The 21,395-nt window shown below is 39.1% G+C and overlaps 2 protein-coding genes across 2 annotated transcripts; both read right to left on the reverse strand.

The window, feature by feature from the left end:
- Window positions 1–400: 400 nt before the first annotated feature.
- Window positions 401–12,648, reverse strand: LOC140168346 (uncharacterized). The gene is made up of 11 exons (XM_072191718.1): window positions 12,410–12,648; window positions 11,487–11,609; window positions 10,871–10,993; window positions 10,276–10,416; window positions 9,304–9,438; window positions 8,347–8,466; window positions 7,516–7,755; window positions 3,409–3,528; window positions 2,485–2,607; window positions 1,935–2,170; window positions 401–910 (listed from the first exon to the last, which is right to left on the reverse strand). Exons 1-11 carry the CDS (start codon window positions 12,612–12,614, stop codon window positions 854–856), a joined length of 1,623 nt encoding a protein of 540 aa, XP_072047819.1. The 5' UTR covers window positions 12,615–12,648; the 3' UTR covers window positions 401–853.
- Window positions 12,649–12,814: 166 nt separating this feature from the next.
- Window positions 12,815–20,249, reverse strand: LOC140167659 (uncharacterized). Its single transcript, XM_072190956.1, has 8 exons — window positions 20,234–20,249; window positions 19,349–19,480; window positions 18,447–18,559; window positions 16,945–17,176; window positions 14,834–14,974; window positions 14,259–14,399; window positions 13,567–13,694; window positions 12,815–13,033 (listed from the first exon to the last, which is right to left on the reverse strand). The coding sequence occupies exons 1-8, from the start codon at window positions 20,247–20,249 to the stop codon at window positions 12,815–12,817; spliced, it is 1,122 nt and encodes a 373-aa protein (XP_072047057.1).
- Between the last annotated feature and the right edge of the window lie 1,146 nt (window positions 20,250–21,395).

Here is a 21,395-nt window from a genome sequence, read left to right on the forward strand (position 1 = left end):
TATATAAGGGGCTGTGCAATAATTATGAGCCCGGGGTAAAATTTCCAAACGGCTTTTTCGCCAAAAATCACTTTCCCCCCTCTCGGCCCGCCAAAAATCGCTTGCCCCCCCCCTCTTGGAACTAAAATGAACATGCCAAATTTTTGGGATCCCAATTTGCAAACCTTAAATGGTCTAGATGCATGTTGCGAGTGCAACGAGCAGGAAAATTTGCATATTTAAGCGTTTCTGTACTGTTTTCCTATGCCATTTTAGCATGTTTTATTAAAAAGGCGCCCATGAAGGTGTGCCAAAAAATCGCTTGCCCCCCCCCCCTCGGCTTGCCAAAATTGCTTGCCCCCCCTTTCGCCCGCCAAAATGTCTTGCTCCCCCCCCTCAATTTTACCCTCCCACAGGGCTCATAATTATTGCACAGCCACTAAGTCAATTTCCTAAAGTTAATTATGCTGGAAATTAAACACTGCATACAACCCCTACGGAAGACACAACATTAATCTTCCAAACAGGGAGTGTGATTTCAAATGGGATATGACTCCATTTGAAATCTACCACCACTGTGTGGCAGATGTATAAAAGTCATTCATACAGGGTGTGTCCATGGATATCAACTGGAATAGCCCATTCCTGCATACTGATGACGAACCGAAGATGACTATAAACCACCACTTTGTACCGTATAGACTATAGAGGGTGTTGTTATACATTTATTTTTTCTGGTAGTGCAAAGCTGATTTGTTATAAGTTATATATAGGCGGTTTTATAGTAAACTGTTTCTCATCAATATGCAGATCATTCCGTTGTGTATAGACATTTTTTTGTGTCCGTCTCAACATGTAAGCTTCACATGTCCAGTTACTGATAATAATTATACCTTTTGTAGACATCGGTGCCCGGACCATGGGGCATTTTCTGCAAAATCATAGAAAAGATGAAAAAAATAATGTGTGTACATGTAACTATATTGTTTTTGCTTTTTGTGCAGCGCCTACAGACCTTTTGTTTTGTGCGCTTTATGAATGTCCATTATTATGCTATCAGCACTTTCAATAACTTTCAGTGTACAAAACAAGCATGATCTTTACCCTTATATGCACACCTCAGTTTAAGTAGCTACAAAAGCTATGACTTGAATGCATAATAATTATAGCATGCAATTGGGATAAGAATTATGTGAGTTTCGCCAATTGCAAAGGCAATTGTATGTAGCGCATTTGGCGCAATATTTTCAAAATATTTTTCTAATTTAATTTAGTAGTTTAAACCTCTGATCTCAACACAAAAATGTGTGTACCTGGAATTTTCAGTCAACATTTCGACTTTCATCATCTGACTGGCAACCCAGGTTAGGGGTTAGCAACCTTTTGGACACTTGACCCCAAAATTGGGCTGTAGATTCTCGGTTACATTTTGTAAATGTAACCAAATCGACAATTGGCAACTTTGCAGGTGTAACCATGGTAACAGCGAAATGTAATCCTTTTACCAACACTGACATCTAAGAATCGTTGAGTAATCTATTAGAGCAGTTCTTGACCTTTCTTTGAGTCGGACAATTTTTTTATTGTCTGACTTTCGACAGCTTGTGTTCCTTCTTAAACTGCGCACGCTCTCACAACACAACCTTCATCAGTGTTAACCAGCCATCACTGAACAGAGATGGGGTCCGGTACAAGTTATCAAGAATCTACGACCAAATTATGGGGTCAAGTGCCCGATAGGTCGCTGGCTCCTAACATGCTGAGGAAAGTCAAAGTGTTGACAGAAAAGTCCAAGTACGCACATTTTTGTGTTATGATCAAGGGTTTAAACTACTAAATTACGTTTACTACCAACACATGAACTTTCATTCAAATTTTTCTGATTCATGTTTATCCACAATCAAGATAAAATCAACAACCAAACCTATAAACTATATAGCCTTCATAATACTTACCATTAATGATGGGAAAGCTGGACTAAGTTGCCTTGCTGCCCCTGTGTGATTTTCAATTGGTGTACGAAGACTGAGTTGCGCTACTTTGTACGACGATGTTGTAGGTTTCGCTTCATAAGGTGAGTTTCGAGCCTTACGTAAACAAATACAGCACAAAACACATAAGATAGCAGAAAGAGCAAACAAACAAACCACAATCGCAGATCCGATTCCAATCAAAGCTGCCGTTGACAGACCTGTATTAACAAAAGATATCTGGCTATATTATCACATCAACTATTTAAAAACATCAATTATTAAAAAAAGATTAGCTTTAAAGAAGTAAAGAAACGGTAATTCAATGTTTGAATGTTATTTAAATTATGTATGAGTGATTTCAAACCAATATTAACTGTCATATATTGATGTAATGGATGACATATAATCACTTGGTGAAATATGTATTGTTCTATTCCACTTGCTGTTCATGCTCCTCGAAATGAACAATCCATACTTTACCTCATGATTATATTGTGACAATAATTATTTGTATACTAGGCCTATTACATACCTGTACAGGTGATTCCATCTCCTTCAAAACCACTGTTGCATTCACATGTGAACCCTCCATCAGTGTTAGTACATTCAGCATTCACATGGCAGTTATCCAACTCCTTCTCACATTCATTGACATCTGAAGCACAAATGCATTTCATTGAATTATAAAAGAAGCCTAGCTATTAAAATAAGGATCATAGTCATTTTTATTTCCGTTTGTTAGTACATGCAGCATTCACATGGCAGTTATCAAACTCTATTACATACCTGTACAGGTGACTCTATCCCCTTCAAAACCACTGTTGCATTTACAAGTGAACCCTCCATCAGTGTTAGTACATTCAGCATAAACATGGCAGTTATCAAACTCTATTACATACCTGTACAGGTGACTCCATCCCCTTCAAAACCACTGTTGCATTCACATGTGAACCCTCCATCATCAGTGTTAGTACATACAGCATTCACATGACAGTTATCAAACTCTATTACATACCTGTACAGGTGACTCCATCCCCTTCAAAACCACTGTTGCATTCACATGTGAACCCTCCATCAGTGTTAGTACATACAGCATTCACATGACAGTTATCAAACTCTATTACATACCTGTACAGGTGACTCCATCCCCTTCAAAACCACTGTTGCATTCACCTGTGAACCCTCCATCAGTGTTAGTACATGCAGCATACATATGGCAGTTATCAAACTCTATTACATACCTGTACAGGTGATTCCATCCCCTTCAAAACCACTGTTGCATTCACATGTGAACCCTCCATCAGTGTTAATACATTTTGCATTATGGCAGTTATCAACTCTATTACATACCTGCACAGGTGACTCCATCCCTTCAAAACCACTGTTTCATTTTAACCCTCCGTCAGTGTTATTACATTCGGTATTCACATTACAGTTATCAAACTCTATTACATACCTGCACAGATGACGCCATCCCCTTCAAAACCGCTGTTGCATTCACATGTGAACCCTCCATCAGTATTAGTACATGCGGCATTCACATGACATTTATCAAACTCCTCACATTCATTGACATCTGAAGCATAAAAGCATTTCATTGAATTATCATCATATTACTTTATTAACAAACAAGGTTAAAAAGCACACACAAAACCCAGGACATGGCCAACATGCCAGTGCAAAACAACAGCATGGACCAATGCAGGAAAACGAAGCAAAAACAAACAATTACATACAAGAAATGCATAAAAATCATTTAAAAGAGCCAACAAACATGATTAAACAATGTTCAATTTGAGGTGTTTGAGGTCATCCCACAAGGGCTCTTTCCTACAATTCCAAATGCTGTATGAGCCCAACAAAGCTAGTTTAGAAATGTCATTGGTGACCTTTTTGTTGAAAGTAGCTTTGCAAAATTTGAAAAAGGAACGCACACGAGAAACGTTATCTTTACTGACCAGGCCACGAGAACCAACCTCAAAACAAACAAGATCTGTTTTCACACCCCCCATGTTAAGATCAGAAAGAAGACCGGCATATTTGTTTTGCTTACGATCATGAGATGTTTTTATATTTTGTTCAAAAGGAACAGTGAGTTCGGCAATCAAAGCCTTTTTGGCAGATTCATTATACAAAAATATGTCCGGGCGTTGAGATGTAGGCAAAATATTTGGAGGTATTGTACACCCGGAAGAGGTCATGCCCTTGATGTCCGCAAAAACCTTCACATCGTCGTTTTTAGAAAGGGAGATCAAACACTGAACAATGTGGATCAGGATCGAATCGTGTCTCCAAGTATACCTCCCTTGCTTAAGTGACTCGGAACAATTATTGAGAATGTGGTGTAAAGTCTCTTTGTTTTTGCAGAGCGGACACCGAGCATTACCCCGCTTGCCCCAGGTTTTTAGATTGGAAAGGGTAGGCAAGAAGTCGATGGAGGAGCGGACAGCAAATGACAAGACCCCTTTGGGAAGATCATAATTATAGAACGCCAGTTAAGATCAGATTGTTCAGCACATATAACCTCAAGCATTCTCCCTTGTTGTAATAAGGGACGAACATAGTCTCTCCAATAGTCCGTGCGATTGTTTTTGAGAATGCTTTGAATGGTCTTTTTGATGGCGGACCATCTATTTGAAGGTTGAATCTCAATAGCGTCAGTAACAATTGAATTGCTAGTGCGAATACCATTACGGGCCATCTTTTTTGTCCACTTCGATTCGCGTTCTAACTTGGACTGAAGCGCATTCTGCACACGATCATCAGCGAAGGTGACTGATCTACCGTATAGGAGGGTATGGCTTTCCAGATATATGTCCGATATGCGTTTCATATTCAAGCCATCTGGACTGAAAATGATAGCTGGAGTTGGCCCACAAGGTTTCATTTGGAGCCAAGATTTGATGGCGTTCGTATGGGTATGATCAAGGGTTTCGAGCTGAGAGTCGGTGAGTTCATGAGTCATGAGAAGATACCGAATAGATGGGATTGAATATTCGGTATAGATCCTAAGCTTGAACTCATTGCGAATTAAGGATGAGTTGATGTTCTCAATCATTGCAGACAACTTGGATTTCACCACCTCGAAATGATCACTGGTTTTGTTACATAATGTTATTAAACACCAAGAAACTTTTCCGGAGCATCTTTAACGGACTTCAGCCTGTGTTCACCAATGGAAAACTCAATCGCTACTGGTTTGCCACTGCAAATAGAGAGAGATTTACACTTGACAGGCTTCAAGGTGAGGTTCATGGTCGAGTTATATGAGCAAGTTCATTCATTAATCGCTGGGGGGTTCTTTTGTGAGTCGTAATTAAGCAAAAATCGTCGGCGAAAGGAAGAGTTATGTATTTTGTACCATTTAAATCATAGCCATACTGGGATTCTAAGTTCTTAAGATGTTGAATTATTGGGTTGAAAACAGTTAAAAAGATGATTGGTGAGAGGGATCACCTTGAAAAACTCCTTTTCTGAAGCGGAAGGGTTCGGAAGACCATGATGGGCCTTTAACTGTTCCATCGAGGGAGTCATACAGACGTTAAACATACTGGACGACCGGAGGTGGGATTCCATTCCTCTGAAGAGTATAAATGATCAGAGAATGTTCGACGGAGCCGAACGCATCAGCAAGATCAAAGTAGGTAATGTGAGCAGTGCGTTTTTTGGCTTTGGAATGTGCAATAAGCTCTCTCATCACCATGGTATGTTCTGCACAACCATTTATTCCGCGCAAAAAAGCCTTTTGCGTTTCAGGGTCTAAGAGTCCGTTCTTGGTCAGGTAATTTGCCATACGCTCAGCAATAATCTGATGGTAAATTTTTGCAATACACGATGTCAGGGCAATCATTCTAAAATTCTCAGGTTTTGCAGTGTCACCTTTTTTGTGAATTAAAACAACTGAGCTAGAAGACCAGGATTCCGGAGGATCTCCAGACTCAAGGAGCTTACTGAACAAAGTACTAAGAACTAGTACTTGGCAGTTTCTTGATAAAACCATACATAATCCCATCAGGACCAGGAGACGATGTCACATTTTTCTTGTTGACAATGGCACGAATATCTTTAGGCCGTATAGGAGAACTGATAGGTCAAACTGATTATTAGGCTCTATAGTTTCAGTAGGAAGATATGGAAACCAGTTTAACTGCGTCATGTTAATGGGTTTTGGAACAGAGTAATTCGACGGGTAGTATACATCAGCGAGTTCTTTAGTAAAGGTAGGTTGCTCGGGGTTCTGGTCAAGAGAAGCCTAATAAAAATAATAAGGATCATTTTTGACCTCCTCTAGCAAAATTCATTTTCCTGGCCACTGGTAACAAAGCATAAATGCACGTCCAGTTTTTAATTTAATTGCCAACAGGCCTTTTCAAGTTGGTCTTGCTATATTCATGACCACAAATGACAGACTTCATAGAAGTCTACAACCACAACCTACCACAGAGACTATGTCACTCTTCTTCAAAAAGGTAAATTATTCTTTTTTTATGCCTTAATTTGGATTTTCTAAAATCTAGTTTCTGACAATATAAATTCTCAAAGAGTTTCACAGGTAAACGTATTTCAGTCTTACTAATAGACCATATAATTCACCTTTTTGGTAAATCCCATAAGCTGCTGTATTTCGATCCCAGATGTCATCATGCTGATGCACACATCCTTACTGCCCACTTCATGGCATTGAAATGCGCAGTAACAATATTCACACATTGGTATAGTGGAATTGATATTTGGAATAGAGAACCTTTCTCATATTCGGAATAGAAAACACAGTGACTTGTTTCAGAATAAAGATCACCTTTATTCGTTTTCGGAATATTCGGAATAGAGAACCATTTTTCATATTTGGAATAGAGAACCTTTCTATTTTCGGAATAGAGAATCTGTTTGTGTTTTGGGAAGTTTCGGAATAGAGAACCTTCGTAATAGAGAACCGTTTTTTCGGAATAGCGAACCTTTAATTACATTCGGAATAGCGAATGGTAAAATTACACGTTCTGAAAGGCGAACCTTTTGAATAGCGAACATTCGGAGCGGCGGACCTTCGGAATAGCGTGCACATCAGGCTGGAGGCTGTCACAATGTAGTTATCTACACTGTATGTAGCATACACATTTTGTCACAGCCAGGGCCATATTTACCTTTTTCATGGCCCTGGGCCAGGCTAAAATTTAGGGCACTTGCTATCTGGCTTATGTGTTACTCCCCACCCAACCCCATGTAACCTAGATTTGTTTTGACTATGATCATGCATGTAGGACTCACAGTGCAGGGATTCATGGGTGGGAAGTGAGAGTAGATCTAGCTCTGACTCTCACTTTTCCTGCATGCATTTATCCATGTACTGTATGGTACCCGTACTCCATGGGTACGGGTACCCATCCCGGGCCATGAGTACGGGAACGGGTCCCAGTTCATGAGTACGGGTACGAAACCACGAGTACGGGTCAGAAGCCAAAATAAGGCGTGAGTACGGGTACAGGTACGGAGCCATGGGTACGGGTACGTGTACGGAAATTGGGACTCAAGTACGGGTACTACAAGTCTGTTGCAAACTACGTACCTTCACACACTGCACCATTTCCAACATAGCCCTGGTTACATTCACACATATAGGACCCATCTGTATTACTACATGTAGCTTCCACTGCACATGTACCAGCATTATTACACTCATTGATGTCAACACAGGCGTTGTACCTATCTTCTTGGTAACCAGTATTACAAACACATTGATATGATCCAAGGGTGTCAGTGCATTCTGCATGCCATGAACACGGGTCTGAAGTACACTCATCAATATCTGGGGATAATATGAAACAAAGTTTTACAATTTTTTTTTGCTGCAGTTGTGCTGTTTTTTTCTTTACATTGCAGGTTGTCTGATACAGAACAGACACAGATAAAGACACACACCAACCCATATGTGTACCACTGGCAAACATACACTTGGTGTTTTCACTATCTACCTTTAATCCGCCTTTTTCACTATCCTAATGCTAAATAACCACCCACCTGTGGTCATGGTTTATAACACATTTTGATGCCGTTTTTGATCTAGTAACACCGTCTATAGGAACCGTTGACATCAGTGGTTCTTGTGCAATCCACTTTTGCACATGCACCAGCCTGAAACGTGGCCATCTATACACCACTTGGATATTTCAGTTTCCACATGCAGACACACACATTTGTGTTCTATTCACCTTAAGTCCAAGTGTGGACTGATCCTACACACCCAACCAGAGTCACTGTTTGAAATGCATTTTTATTCTGTTTTTGATCTAAATTTATTAACACCATCGTGCATCAGCGGTTAAACATAAATGTCTTATGTATTTATCAGTCCTCATTTCCTTGTGTTAACACCTACACAGGCTTATTGATTTCTTACTTGTACAGACAGTCCCATCTCCTGCGTAGCCGGTATTACAATAACATACATATGACCCATCTGTGTTGATACATGTTGCTTCTGTATGGCAATCATTTGATAGGCTGCATTCATCAATATCTGATAGTAAAAAAAAAACCCACCAACTCTTGTAATACAAATATTCATATTAATTTATTATTACAATTTTTCTGATTATCATCCAGTTCATAGCCATCATCACAACCTATACCCTGGTTCCTCATTGGTGCATGGGTGTACTTCTGTCTGTCTATATGTCACTTTGTCTGTATGTCTACACACCAATGAACCCATCCCTACGTATTCTCTGATCATTATCTATGTCATAGACATCTTCACAGCTACAGCTTTAGCTTTACCCTGGTTCCTCATTGGTGCATCGATCTGTCCTTCTGTCGGAGTATCTGTCTGTCAGTCTGTCTACATACCAATAAACGCACCTCTACAAGTTCTCTGATCATTATCGAGTTCATAGCAATCTTCACAGCTGCACCTATAGACGAATCCGACGAGCCACATTCCTACACCTTACTGGCGGCCATAGCTAGGGGCCATCCATCAATTTTTACGCGACACCAGTATCATAGGCGTGCAGCGTTTACCGCTCCTGTGACACAGCGCAAGTGTTACGCACTCCAATGCGGTTGCGATAGTGGGTGTCTTGGATCGCAATCTAAACAACTAAGCTAGTTTGGCGCTGATGGCTCCAAGCTATGGCCAACTTAATCCTGACCATCACTTGGCTCGTCGGATCTATACCCAGGTTCCTCATTGATACACGTCTGTCTGTCTACACACCCATATATTCACCCCTACAAGTCTCTGATCATTACAGTATCTAGTTCATAGCCATATTCACAGCTACACCTATATCCTAGTTCCATATTGGGGAAGGCATGTCTGTCCTTCTGTCTGTCTATACATGCATATACTCACCTTCACAAGTTCTCTGATCATTTTCTAGTTCATAACCATCTTCACAGCTACAGCTATACCCTGGTTCTTCATTGGTGCATCTCCCATGCTGAACATCACAATCATTAGTGTCATCAGCTGCACACTCATTAATATCTTAGAGACAAGGATAACAAGAATTATTTTGCTTGCTGTAGCCATCTACATCAATTTAAAAAGTATAATGGTAAATGCATACTCAATGAAAGGTCAAATCATATCCATTCTCTTTACTTCTATTGGTAATTTGAAATTCTGACTTCATTCAAAAATAGGTTCTTATTGCTGTAATACAACAAGCCCGGGTGGGTACTCAAGTTTGGATTTGGTAGGGGTGTGCCGCTGGGAATTTGAAAGTGGACCTATCAATATATCAATTTTTCAAGAAAATTTGGACCCATCAATATATCAAAAGTCTAAATTTTCAGCCAAATTTAACCCAATTTGTCTTAGTTTTTACAAATTTTCATTAGCATGTATTCAGTGTTCAAAGGGTGACTGTTTTTATGGAGAACTATTGTCAATTTGTTTGTTTATTGAAAAAGTTCAATTAAGTGTTTGATGCTTTTGTGTTGAAGGACAAAATAATCAGGGTTGCCAAACCTGTGGTGACGCGAAAGACAGGTGACCGCTAGTATCGTCAAATTTGAATTTTGTTCTGGTATACCAGAACAAAATTACAACAGTGGCCTATGGAACAGTGTAATACGCATAATCATGCATAACTCGCAAACGCAAAATCGGAATCAACTGAAATTTTGGAAATAAGCTTTCTTCGTGGATATCTACTGACAAATGTCATAAAAAGAGGATGCTAGGATCACAAAATCCTCTTTTAAATGTGATGACCTCATTTGGTAGTGCTTATAATGTATGTGCGAGGTGAGTTATGGGGGTGTGTGCTAGTCTATGTGAGCATGCTCAGTCAGTGCACTGAATGCCTATGCCTCTTACCATTGCATGATGTTCCATCATCACTGAGTTCTGCTCCTTGATTGCATACACACTCATCAGTAGTACCATCACTACTGCGTACACATTGGCCATATGGTTCACAGGTAATGGTAGTATCAACACAATCTCGACCTGCTTGAACTGCGTAAGAAGGAAAATAAGACCAGAATTAAATAAATATTAATTTTAACATCTGCGTATCACACTTTATATGCATTCCAATCAAATTGCTTGTTGTATGTTGTTTGGTGTATGGGGCAACTTTTCAATAAGACGCTCTAAAAAGGCTTAGGGAAACATTACAGAAACGTTCAAATGTACAAAATATCTTGCTCGCTACACTTGAATAATATATCTGGACCATTTAAGGTTTGCAATTTTTCGCTAAAATTTGCCATGAGCAAAGGGGGGGGATTTTTGACAGGCTGAGTGGGGGGAGTTCTTTGATTTTTTTAGAAAACCAAATTTTGGCAAACAGTTTAAAATTTTTGTCTCCTCTCTCCGGGCACTCATAATTATTGCAGACCCTAACTAAGGATATGACAAGCAAGGTCTCTATTCCAACACATTTCTCTGCCTGATATATGGCACTTACCATCACATGTTAAACTGTCATCGCTTAGTTCAAATCCATCATTGCAGCCACACTCATATCCAGACTCTGTATTTATACATACTTGTTCACACTCATCAGTTTGAATATCACACTCATTGATATCTGTAACAAGAAATCATACAGATAAATCCCATAAATAGTGCCTTCTAGCATGCTTTGGTTGGTCATGAAAGTACTTATAACCAGTGATGTAATTCATGATTCTTTGTTTATGTCATGCACATACACACCAATATATATATTGGAAACCAATATATATATTGGAAAGCCAAGAGGGGAGGGCAAAGAAGTGCAAGCAAATTTTGGCACATTTTTTGGGGACACAGTGCTCCAGGCACACTATAACTTTGTTAAGGGTTAGGGCAGGGATTCAGGTAGTGTTGACGATAACTCAATTTTGCTAGGTCTATAATGCAGTGGTGTATGGGTATGAACTGGAAGGTGGTTTTAGCTCTTGAGTATTTAGATTTTGGAGAGAACTGAGCATGGGGTGTCACATTAATTTAGGTTTTGCAGTTGGCCTGTGTATTGCTCCATTACCCAGAGACAGAGTTGAGACTGTGGGACAGTCTACTGCCTAATGTATGGCACTTACCATCACATGTTAAATTGTCATCACTTAGTTCAAATCCATCATTGCAGCCACACTCATATCCAGACTCTGTATTCATACACACTTGTTCACACTCATCAGTTTGAGTCTCACATTCATTGATATCTGAAAAGAGAAATCATACAGATAAATCCCATAAATAGCACTTTCTAGCATGATTTATGTCATTGTTTATGTCTTTGTGATCAAGATGATTTGTAAGATATATAGTAAAGCAGAATTTCACAGTTTGTAAGTCAGGTGGCCCCCACAACAAAGGTTTGTGAATACAAAGAATATGCAAATAAAGTCATCAATATTCATAAATATACAAATAACCTAACACAAACTATACAGCAAAAGAGGTGTTCATATTCTATCATCCTACCAAGTTAGACATGAATCATTGATTACATGTAGGCTACAGAGTAGATTAATGGAATAAATAACTTGACACACAATTAAACAGCACACGGTGATCATACTAAAATCCTAGTACATAGTTTATAGAAGTTATTGGGTGTATGCTGCAGAGTGATTTAGTGAAATTTCAGGCAATAATATGCAAATAAGCTCATCAATATTCAGAAATATGTAAATAACTTGACGCAGATCATGACACAGCACATGATGCCACCATACTCTACCATCCTACCAAGTTTGAAGTTAATCAGTTTTTGCATTAAGGCTGTAGAGTGGCTTAATGATTTTGCTTCAGCCCAACTGTACAGCCGACCAATTATCCCTCTGCACCATGCATAACATAATGACGCCACACAACACAATGTTGTAGATGAGCTAAAAATGAGCCGTTGGGAACTGCGCATCCACAATAAAAGCCGTGTAGATTTGGATCCTAGCAGAATTTTAATCAGTGGTAATGTATTTGAGAATTTCCTGTTTCCATTTTTCAAATATACACTTACCTGTGCATGTTTTTCCATCTCCAATAAACCCATCTTGACAACTACATGTATAGCTGCCCTCTGTATTAGTACAGTCAGCTTTAGAGTCACATCCTGCTGTTCTTGAATCACACTCGTTGACATCCGAGCACTCAGTGCCATCCCCGTCCCATCCTCCATTACAGTTACACTCATAGGAGCCATCTAGATTCCTGCAGGTAGCCATTTCATGGCAGTCATTTGCTCCTAGACATTCATCGATATCTGTATGGAGAAACGATATGACATAGTACTACAGATTTTGATGACGTAACTGTTTTTATTTTGTGCAATTCAAAAACATAAGTACCCTATTTTTCTGCAATTGGGAGTAGTCACTTTTAAATACATTTATGGTATAGGGAACTTTATTTATGGATAATTACATCACATACCAATTAGTCTGAATGATGGCTCATCCACTGTAAAGACAGTACTACTAGTCATCAGGTATGTCTTTGTAGCTGTAAGGATTTCATCATCAGTAGCTGTAGATTCATTCTCATCTAATATGATGGTGTATACTGCTATAATACTGCCTGGTCTAAACTCTAAAACTTCACAGTCATAAAGCTCTACAGTGTTATCACTAAGTGCAGTCGTTATCTGCACCGATAAAATACAAATGAAATCAGAAGTAGACATGCTACATTCTGCATAACATGTGACATAACTGGGCCAATATTTGCATACTTTGTGTACATGAGATAATCCCCCCATCATCAGGGATGACACCCGGATAGGAGAGGATCCGAAGGATGGGTACATTGAGAAGAAGTTGCTACACACATTGTTAAAAAGCACAACAGTTTTGAATGAAAATCTGATGTTCTACACTGCAGAGTAAAGGGAGAGAAGATGGAACTTTTCCGACTTCATTATTTCTTAAGTTTACGCTCTAAAGTATATAAAACTATACATTTTGGAAAGGAAATGTGTTCAGAAATTTTATGGTAACATTCGTTCTTTCTTAAAGTTCAGAGTAGAGTTAGAGATATAAAATTTGGGAATGTTTTAATTTTAAAGATTGAAAAAAAAACCCCCAAAATTGCACATATGGAGACAAAAAAAACCCAATAGTGAACAAAAAGTGAAGTAATACATCAAGAAATCACAAATTTGGGTGTGAAAAGCCTTACCTCTGTACACACTAATGTAGCAAGTTGTTCAAATTCTGCTGAATTTGGATCAGAGAGAGCATCAACATACTCAGCTGGTGTACCCTCTATAGATATTACGATAAACTCTATCTGCAGATACCTGGGTACTGAAAACAAAAAGAAAGAAATATGAATATTAAATATTTAGACCATACTAAAATAAGAGAGACGCTACTTCAATCGCAAAAGTGAGGCCAGTGTGAGTTCGGGACCTTGTGTAAGGGCTAGATGACTCTTGGCCTACGCCATCGACCTTTGGCCTACATTTGCACTCATTGCAGATGACATCATTCACTCTTACGCTGCCTTTAGTCAGCTTTTAGTTGGCAGACAACGCCACAATAAAAACGTCTTTTCTCATCTTTTCTGAAGTTGTAGTTATCTCTTTCATAGATTATCTAATTACCTTTTAAAACAAAATGTATGGTAAATTAACCTATTTAGAACAATTTTTATAATTTTATTATCGACTTAACCCAGTAATTCTCACTCATTGTGCATGACGATTGACAGCTGCATATCGGTGGTACAAAAAGGCGATTCTCAGACCTTTATTACGAAGAGGGCAGTGCACAGTCAACTGTCCTCCGATCCTGACTGACCTGCACTGTTTGTCAAGTACACAGATCGTGACCTGGTCGCTTCGACTTAGATGTATGCTAATGACTTACCTACACATGACTCTTTTGATATCTCATATCTGAACCCATCAGCACAGTTTTCACAGTGATAGTCTCCTGGGCCATCATGAACACAGTCAATGAAGTTTTTATCTGTACAGATATCTGGATTTTCTACACAGGGCATTATTTCTGTATTAAATGAAAGATTTATCATGCAAGAGTGACATGGATGATGGGTGCACTTGAGAGATGCACTTGATGCAACCTGCACGCGATACCAAGATGCTTAAGATGGCAGAATTGTTTTCATTCATCTCCGTGCACCGTCGGCAAGGACCAGAATACCCCCAATTTTCTCCCCATAGCTGATGGTGCGATTGTACGTGGCGGTATAGGAAGTCCCGGTTCTCCTAATTATGTGGAAGTCTTTCAAAGTGTCACACAAATATGGACCAATGTAACATTAAAATGTTAAAATTTTAGGCCTGTGAAAATTTACCAGGCCCTAATTTCTATTGAACTAGATTTCAAGTACTGATTAACACCATAAATAACAGATACTGTAGAAGACTATTATGCAAGTGCAGATCACATGACGGTCCGTATGTGTCTTCATTACTTACCTGTACATGTTGAGGCATCTGTGCTAATTCTATAACCAGTCTCACAATTCTCACATCTGAATTGACCATCGCCTACAAACACACAGTTCACAAAATTTCTGCTATAACAATCATGGGTTCCTTCTTCACATGGATTCATCTCTATGGAAACAAAGGTTAAAGGTTATGATGCTTGATATCATACTGTATGATATCTGGACTGTCTTTTGTTCTGACATTTTAGTTCTCCTTTGCATATGTGACCCGCTCTGATGAAACCCGCTCAGCTATTTCGAGATTTGGCAAGTCAAAGTTGGGGAAGGGGTGAAAAACCTTTCAGATTTGGTTTTTCAATTTTTATTATTTTTTGTTTCCTTAATATGTTTGCTTTAACCTACCAATGAAAACAAAATATTCTTTTATGTCTATAGCACCCAAATCTAGCATTTTCTGAGTCAAACGAAGTTTTTCTTGCATTTGCCTTTTCTTTATGTGTCGCATCCCCCCTTCTCGTTGAAAAATCGTAGAATGAGGACCACATGTCCCAGAAACATAATTTTAGTATCAAATGAAGACCAACACTAAATGATGACATCAAAAACTCAATTTTAAAAATGAGTGACTTATGTCTAGTTTTGTGGGAGCGGGTCACATACATGTTCTGAAGTGTTTTCACTGTGTTCTCAGAGCCCTTGTCAAAAGCAAGTAACCATCCTAGTCCTTCCTAGGGGGCAAGAGCTCGGTAACCGAAAACAATAGTCCCAGTTGAGAGGATAACAGGGAACCACTGGCCACTTTGCCCCAAGACACACAACCAAGTAGCATCATTCAGGGATGCAGCTCAACCTTAATCATAATAACCATTGCAAGTATGACCTGCTACCCGAGTGCAGGGGCTTGACCTAAAAAACAAAAAAAAAACAAAAAGCGCCCAGTGATTTATAGTGCGCTTCGCTTTGGCACAACGCCTAGACGTTGATCCACAAGCCTCAGCACATACTTACATCCAAATATTGTCGTTGGGCAGGAAAAATGTGTTTATGACCCCTGAACATGTTTAAAACAAAACTGCTATAATAAACCGGTTACATAAGAGCTTTTACTTTAAACATGTTCAGGGGCCAATGACACATAGGAGGATTTTCCTGCCCAACAACGATATGCAGGATCCAAAAATGCCTATATGGTCAGGTGCATTTTATCCCACTTTTAGCTAGTTAAACATGGTTAGTAAATATGGAAGATCTGCGGTTACAGGTGTGAGAATTAACCCACAAATTTCCTACGGTACGAGTCCGAGTGACCCGTAAAAATTGAACCAAGCAATAAAGAGCAGAAAATCCTATTTTTGTTGTTCCGCTGGTTTACATAATACTTCCAGCTCCCTGAGTACACTTTCATTTTAGTTTCCCTTCAAGTTTTCAACCCAGATTTTCTATAATCTACATAGCGTGAACGCCATAGCTAATTCTCTCTCTTTAAATTTCACAGGCAAGGGTCCGGGGTCGGACCCTTGAAAATTGGTGAGGACCCTTGACATTTCAAAGGCAAGGGTCTGACGGACCCTTGGATTTTTTTTTTTTATTTCGAGGCCTGATGGCAGTGAGGTAAGTTCAGCCCCAAAGCCACAAGTCTGCAGGACAGGCTGCTCCTAAAACTAACCCTGAAAGTAACCTGTCCATATATTTGTTGTAACTTTGGTTTTATTGTATCAGTGCTCTTAGTGTCTAGTTATCAGTGGACACAAATTCCAAGGTGGGCAAAATATTGCAAAACGTCCAGTTGTCCTGTTACCAAAATGACTTTACCGAGACGTTTGCACACTAAGTGCGCGAAAATTTGCAATGTTAATGATGAAATGAGCCAAAGTAAGAATAATCATGGCCTACAAAGGCTACACAGAAGATAAACATCACAAATTTGGTCAATTTTGTCCTGGTATTTTGGTGGTCGATGTACGCCACTACAAGGCAACATTGCAGGGAGTCTGTTGGGCTGGTTAGGAAAAAAATGTGTTCAAAGCCAAAGTAGCCCATCTAGGGCAGGCTCTATTTTATACACTGTTTCATGGGGATTACCTACGCAACATACATGTATATCTGCACACCACAACACACACATTTAGTTCATACCTGGTGAGATGACACTAGCCGATACTACTTGACTATCAGAACCAAGGAACATATCATCACTCAAGCCATCAATCAAGAATGCCTCTTCTATGTCAGAAATTTCAACTGTAGCAGACTCTGTAAAATCCAGCCTTATAGTCACCTCTGCTCCATCTGATGTAGGGGTCATTGTCAGTACAGCAGCTCCTAGGAAATCAGCACTAATACTACTTGCTTGGAAGAGTGATGTCAACTGAATTGGGAAATGAAGAATAAGATCAATTTTGAAAATGAGTTTTTTATGTCTCTTGGCTTAACATATGCAGACCTGTTTTTCATTCAGTTTTTTCTCCATCTTACTTTTTTACCATCGACTTTTGCTCTTTTCCCCAAAATCACATTTTACTTCTTGTGTCCTTGTGATTGTCTTCGAGTATCTCTCTCTGTCTCTCCCCTCTCTCTTTCTGTGAATACCTGTGTACCCTTGAATTTCTGTTGTTATATTTAATTCTAGGACACAGGTGTATGAGCCTGTAGGTGTACTACACAGAAGCTCCAACCTTAGCTGCTTGAAAACTTTCACAGAGTTGTATACTGCTACCATCCAGGAATTGAACCTATAACCTGCGGACTACTATACCAAACACACTTAAATCTTCTGTCAATGCATCTCTATTAGCCTCTGTGTTGACAGTGTCAAACAACCAGACAGGATTGAAACCTTTCACCAAGTTGAACAGTGCTACTACTCAGGAATTGAAACTGTAATCTTTAGATCACTTTACCATGTATACTTACATCTTCTGTCAATGCATCTCTATTAGCCTCTGTGTTGACAGTGTCAAACAACCAGACAGAATTGAAACCCTTCACCAAGTTGAACAGTGCTACTACTCAGGAATTGAAACTGTATTCTTTAGATCACTTTACCATGTATACTTACATCTTCTGTCAATGCATCTCTATTAGCCTCTGTGTTGACAGTGTCAAACAACCAGACAGAATTGAAACCCTTCACCAAGTTGAACAGTGCTACTACTCAGGAATTGAAACTGTATTCTTTAGATCACTTTACCATGCATACTTACATCTGCTGTCAATGCATCTCTATTAGCCTCTGTGTTGACAGTGTCAAACAACCAGACAGAATTGAAACCCTTCACCAAGTTGAACAGTGCTACTACTCAGGAATTGAAACTGTATTCTTTAGATCACTTTACCATGCATACTTACATCTGCTGTCAATGCATCTCTATTAGCCTCTGTGTTGACAGTGTCAAGCAACCAGACAGGATTGAAACCTTTCACCAAGTTGAACACTACACCCATTCAGGAATTGAACCTGTAACCATTGGATCACTATACCACGTATACTTACATCTTCTGTCAATGCATCTCTATTAGCCTCTGTGTTGACAATGTCAAACAACCAGACAGAATTGAAACCCTTCACCAAGTTGAATACCGCTACTACTCAGGAATTGAACCTGTAACCATTGGATCACCATACCATGTATACTTACATCTACTGTCAATGCATCTCTATTAGCCTCTGTGTTGACAGTGTCAAAGAGCCAGACAGGGTTGAAACCCTTCACCAAGTTGAACACTGCTACCAATGAATGAGTTAATGAAGCTGAAAAAAAAACCCATATCAGATCTTCATATTATTTTAGTGTAGATTATGCAAACAACACTTCAATCATTTAATAAGTCACACACAATATTGGAAACAAAATTTGAATTCATCATTACACTGATCCACGTTTACCGGATAAATCTTATTTATGTTGAAGTTTCTGTTACACCCACTATCACTCAGAAAGTAGGCATTATTTACAGACAAAATAATAAAATATTTAAATAATGGCATTGTTATTTTCATAATAATCATATCATTTTGAGTACCCTACTTGTTTTTACCCTAACAAGTTTGTTTGCTTCCCTGTCCTTAGTAGTTTAAGTTTATTTTGGCAGGTTCTCACACTGGAACATGGAATAATTATGTGTGTGATAACTAACCTTGACAATTGCTTAAAAAGTTACCTTTTTCAGAGTCTTCATTGAGCAGTGACGTAACTCGCGACACCATAGTGATGTTTTGTTTACAATCCTCCGGTCACATGACCACCCGATGGGTGGTCATGTGTCAGCAGATCATTGTAGATGGCGGGCAGGTCGTATACGGCGTCCCTGTTGAGCGTGGGTCTTTGTATCTTAATCTTTATGGCTTCCCTGATCTACTTGTTCCAAAAACACACTTGGTCATGTGACCGGAATATTGTAAACAAAACATCACTACGCTGAATGAAGACGCCGTGATGGTGTCGCAAGCTACGTCGCTGGTCAATGAAGATGAAAAAGGTAACTTTTTAAGCAAATGTCAAACATGACAGAGTCCAATATCAGTATCCACACTGCTAACCTTGACAAGTTAGACTGCTTCCCTGTCTATAGTAATTCATCTGGCATATACATCTATATTCACCAATCCGGTTCTGACACCTTTCATTATTTGATGTGGAACATGGAATACTTGTTGCACACTCGTTGATATCTGAAAGATACAGGGAATCAACAAAATATATGTGGATCAGATAAAATCACCAATGACATAATTCAAAGTTTGGCCCAACACTATTGATATTTTAACATATACATGTGAAGGAGTTCTTACAGCTATAGCTATTACAGTGATGCCAGCGCTGCAATTTTAGGTGCCAACTAGTCTACATTAAACTTGGGTAAAACTGCCCTTATATCTCTGGTGGGTGCTTTTTTTGTTATATTGGGCTACTTCACCGCAACTTGACGAGCCAATTCTCCACACCTTGGTATTGGTATTAAAGTTTTGGCAGCACTGAGCTATTAACTATATTTCAAAACTCTCCTCCAGTGGCATAGCCAGGTGTTTTTTTTTTTGTGTTTGGGGGGTTGGCGTTGCAATGTGCCCTCCACAGAAATTTTCAGGGGTAAAATGGGGATGGCAAATTTTTGACAAAAGACAAGACAAACAAAAACCATTTATTATACTTGATACTTGTATTTACAATGTATATCACAATATGGAATGAGTGTCTGGCTAAGTCTCTGTATTCCATTCCAGGGGCAAAAACAGCTGTGCATTTTCTCTACAACCACTGAACAAGCCCGTTTTTCAAGACATGTGGTGGTTAAAATGTTGATGCAAATGTGTGCCAACCTCATAATTGACCATAGAAGGCTGGCTACACCCTTGCTCTGCTCTAACCATTTCTCTATGCTGCTATGCTGACTTGGACATTCCTGTCACTTTATACCCATCACATACCAACACATGATGCCATCCCCTTCAAAACCCCTGTTGCATTCACATGTGAACCCTCCATCAGTGTTAGTACATGCAGCATTCACATGGCAGTTATCAAACTCTATTACATACCTGTACAGGTGATTCCATCCCCTTCAAAACCAGTGTTGCATTCACATGTAAACCCTCCATCAGTGTTAGTACATGCAGCATTCACATGGCAGTTATCAAACTCTATTACATACCTGTACAGGTGATTCCATCCCCTTCAAAACCAGTGTTGCATTCACATGTGAACCCTCCATCAGTGTTAGTACATTCAGCATACACATGGCAGTTATCAAACTCTATTACATACCTGTACAGGTGATTCCATCCCCTTCAAAACCAGTGTTGCATTCACATGTGAACCCTCCATCAGTGTTAGTACATGCAGCATACACATGGCAGTTATCAAACTCTATTACATACCTGTACAGGTGACTCCATCCCCTTCAAAACCACTGTTGCATTCACAAGTGAACCCTCCATCAGTGTTAGTACATGCAGCATTCATATGGCAGTTATCATAATCCTCCTCACATTCATTGACATCTGAAACACAGGTATATTTCATTGATTTATGAAAGTTACATGATACATTAAAGGACCATTGCTCATAGCCGACCTTAAATTTTCCACCCGATAGAAAAGCAAAGCAATTGAGACGGAAAATCATGACATATCCCTCTAACACTGGTAGAACACAGCTGGGTGAATGGGCTTTCTGGATATTGACCTTACTCTAGGCTTGCTTAGTGGCATTTACTTCTAAGTTCACTAACATTAATTCTCAATGGAAAAAGGTGATTTCAAGCAAAATTTTATTTTCATGGAACTCTCACAGCAAAAAAGACATTACTGTAAATTAGGAGTACAAGGTTGAATCCCTAATGACCAAAATTTATACCAATATCAATACCATGTGTTTTTTTGGGGGGTGGTCATTGAAACTATAAGATGATGATATATAGAAAAATGTTATTTTGGCATGTTACTCTGAAATGTGCACATTTTGGTTATAAAGCTTTTTCAGTGATTTTTGCTGAACCATGTAATGGTATTAGCCTATATTAGTGTTTGTCCCTTATTTACTTACTTATTTACTTACTTACTTACCAACCATTTGGTCTGAAATGGACAT

This window comes from Amphiura filiformis, chromosome 13 (genome assembly GCF_039555335.1).
Source record: "Amphiura filiformis chromosome 13, Afil_fr2py, whole genome shotgun sequence".
NCBI classification, from domain to species: Eukaryota; Metazoa; Echinodermata; class Ophiuroidea; order Amphilepidida; family Amphiuridae; genus Amphiura; species Amphiura filiformis.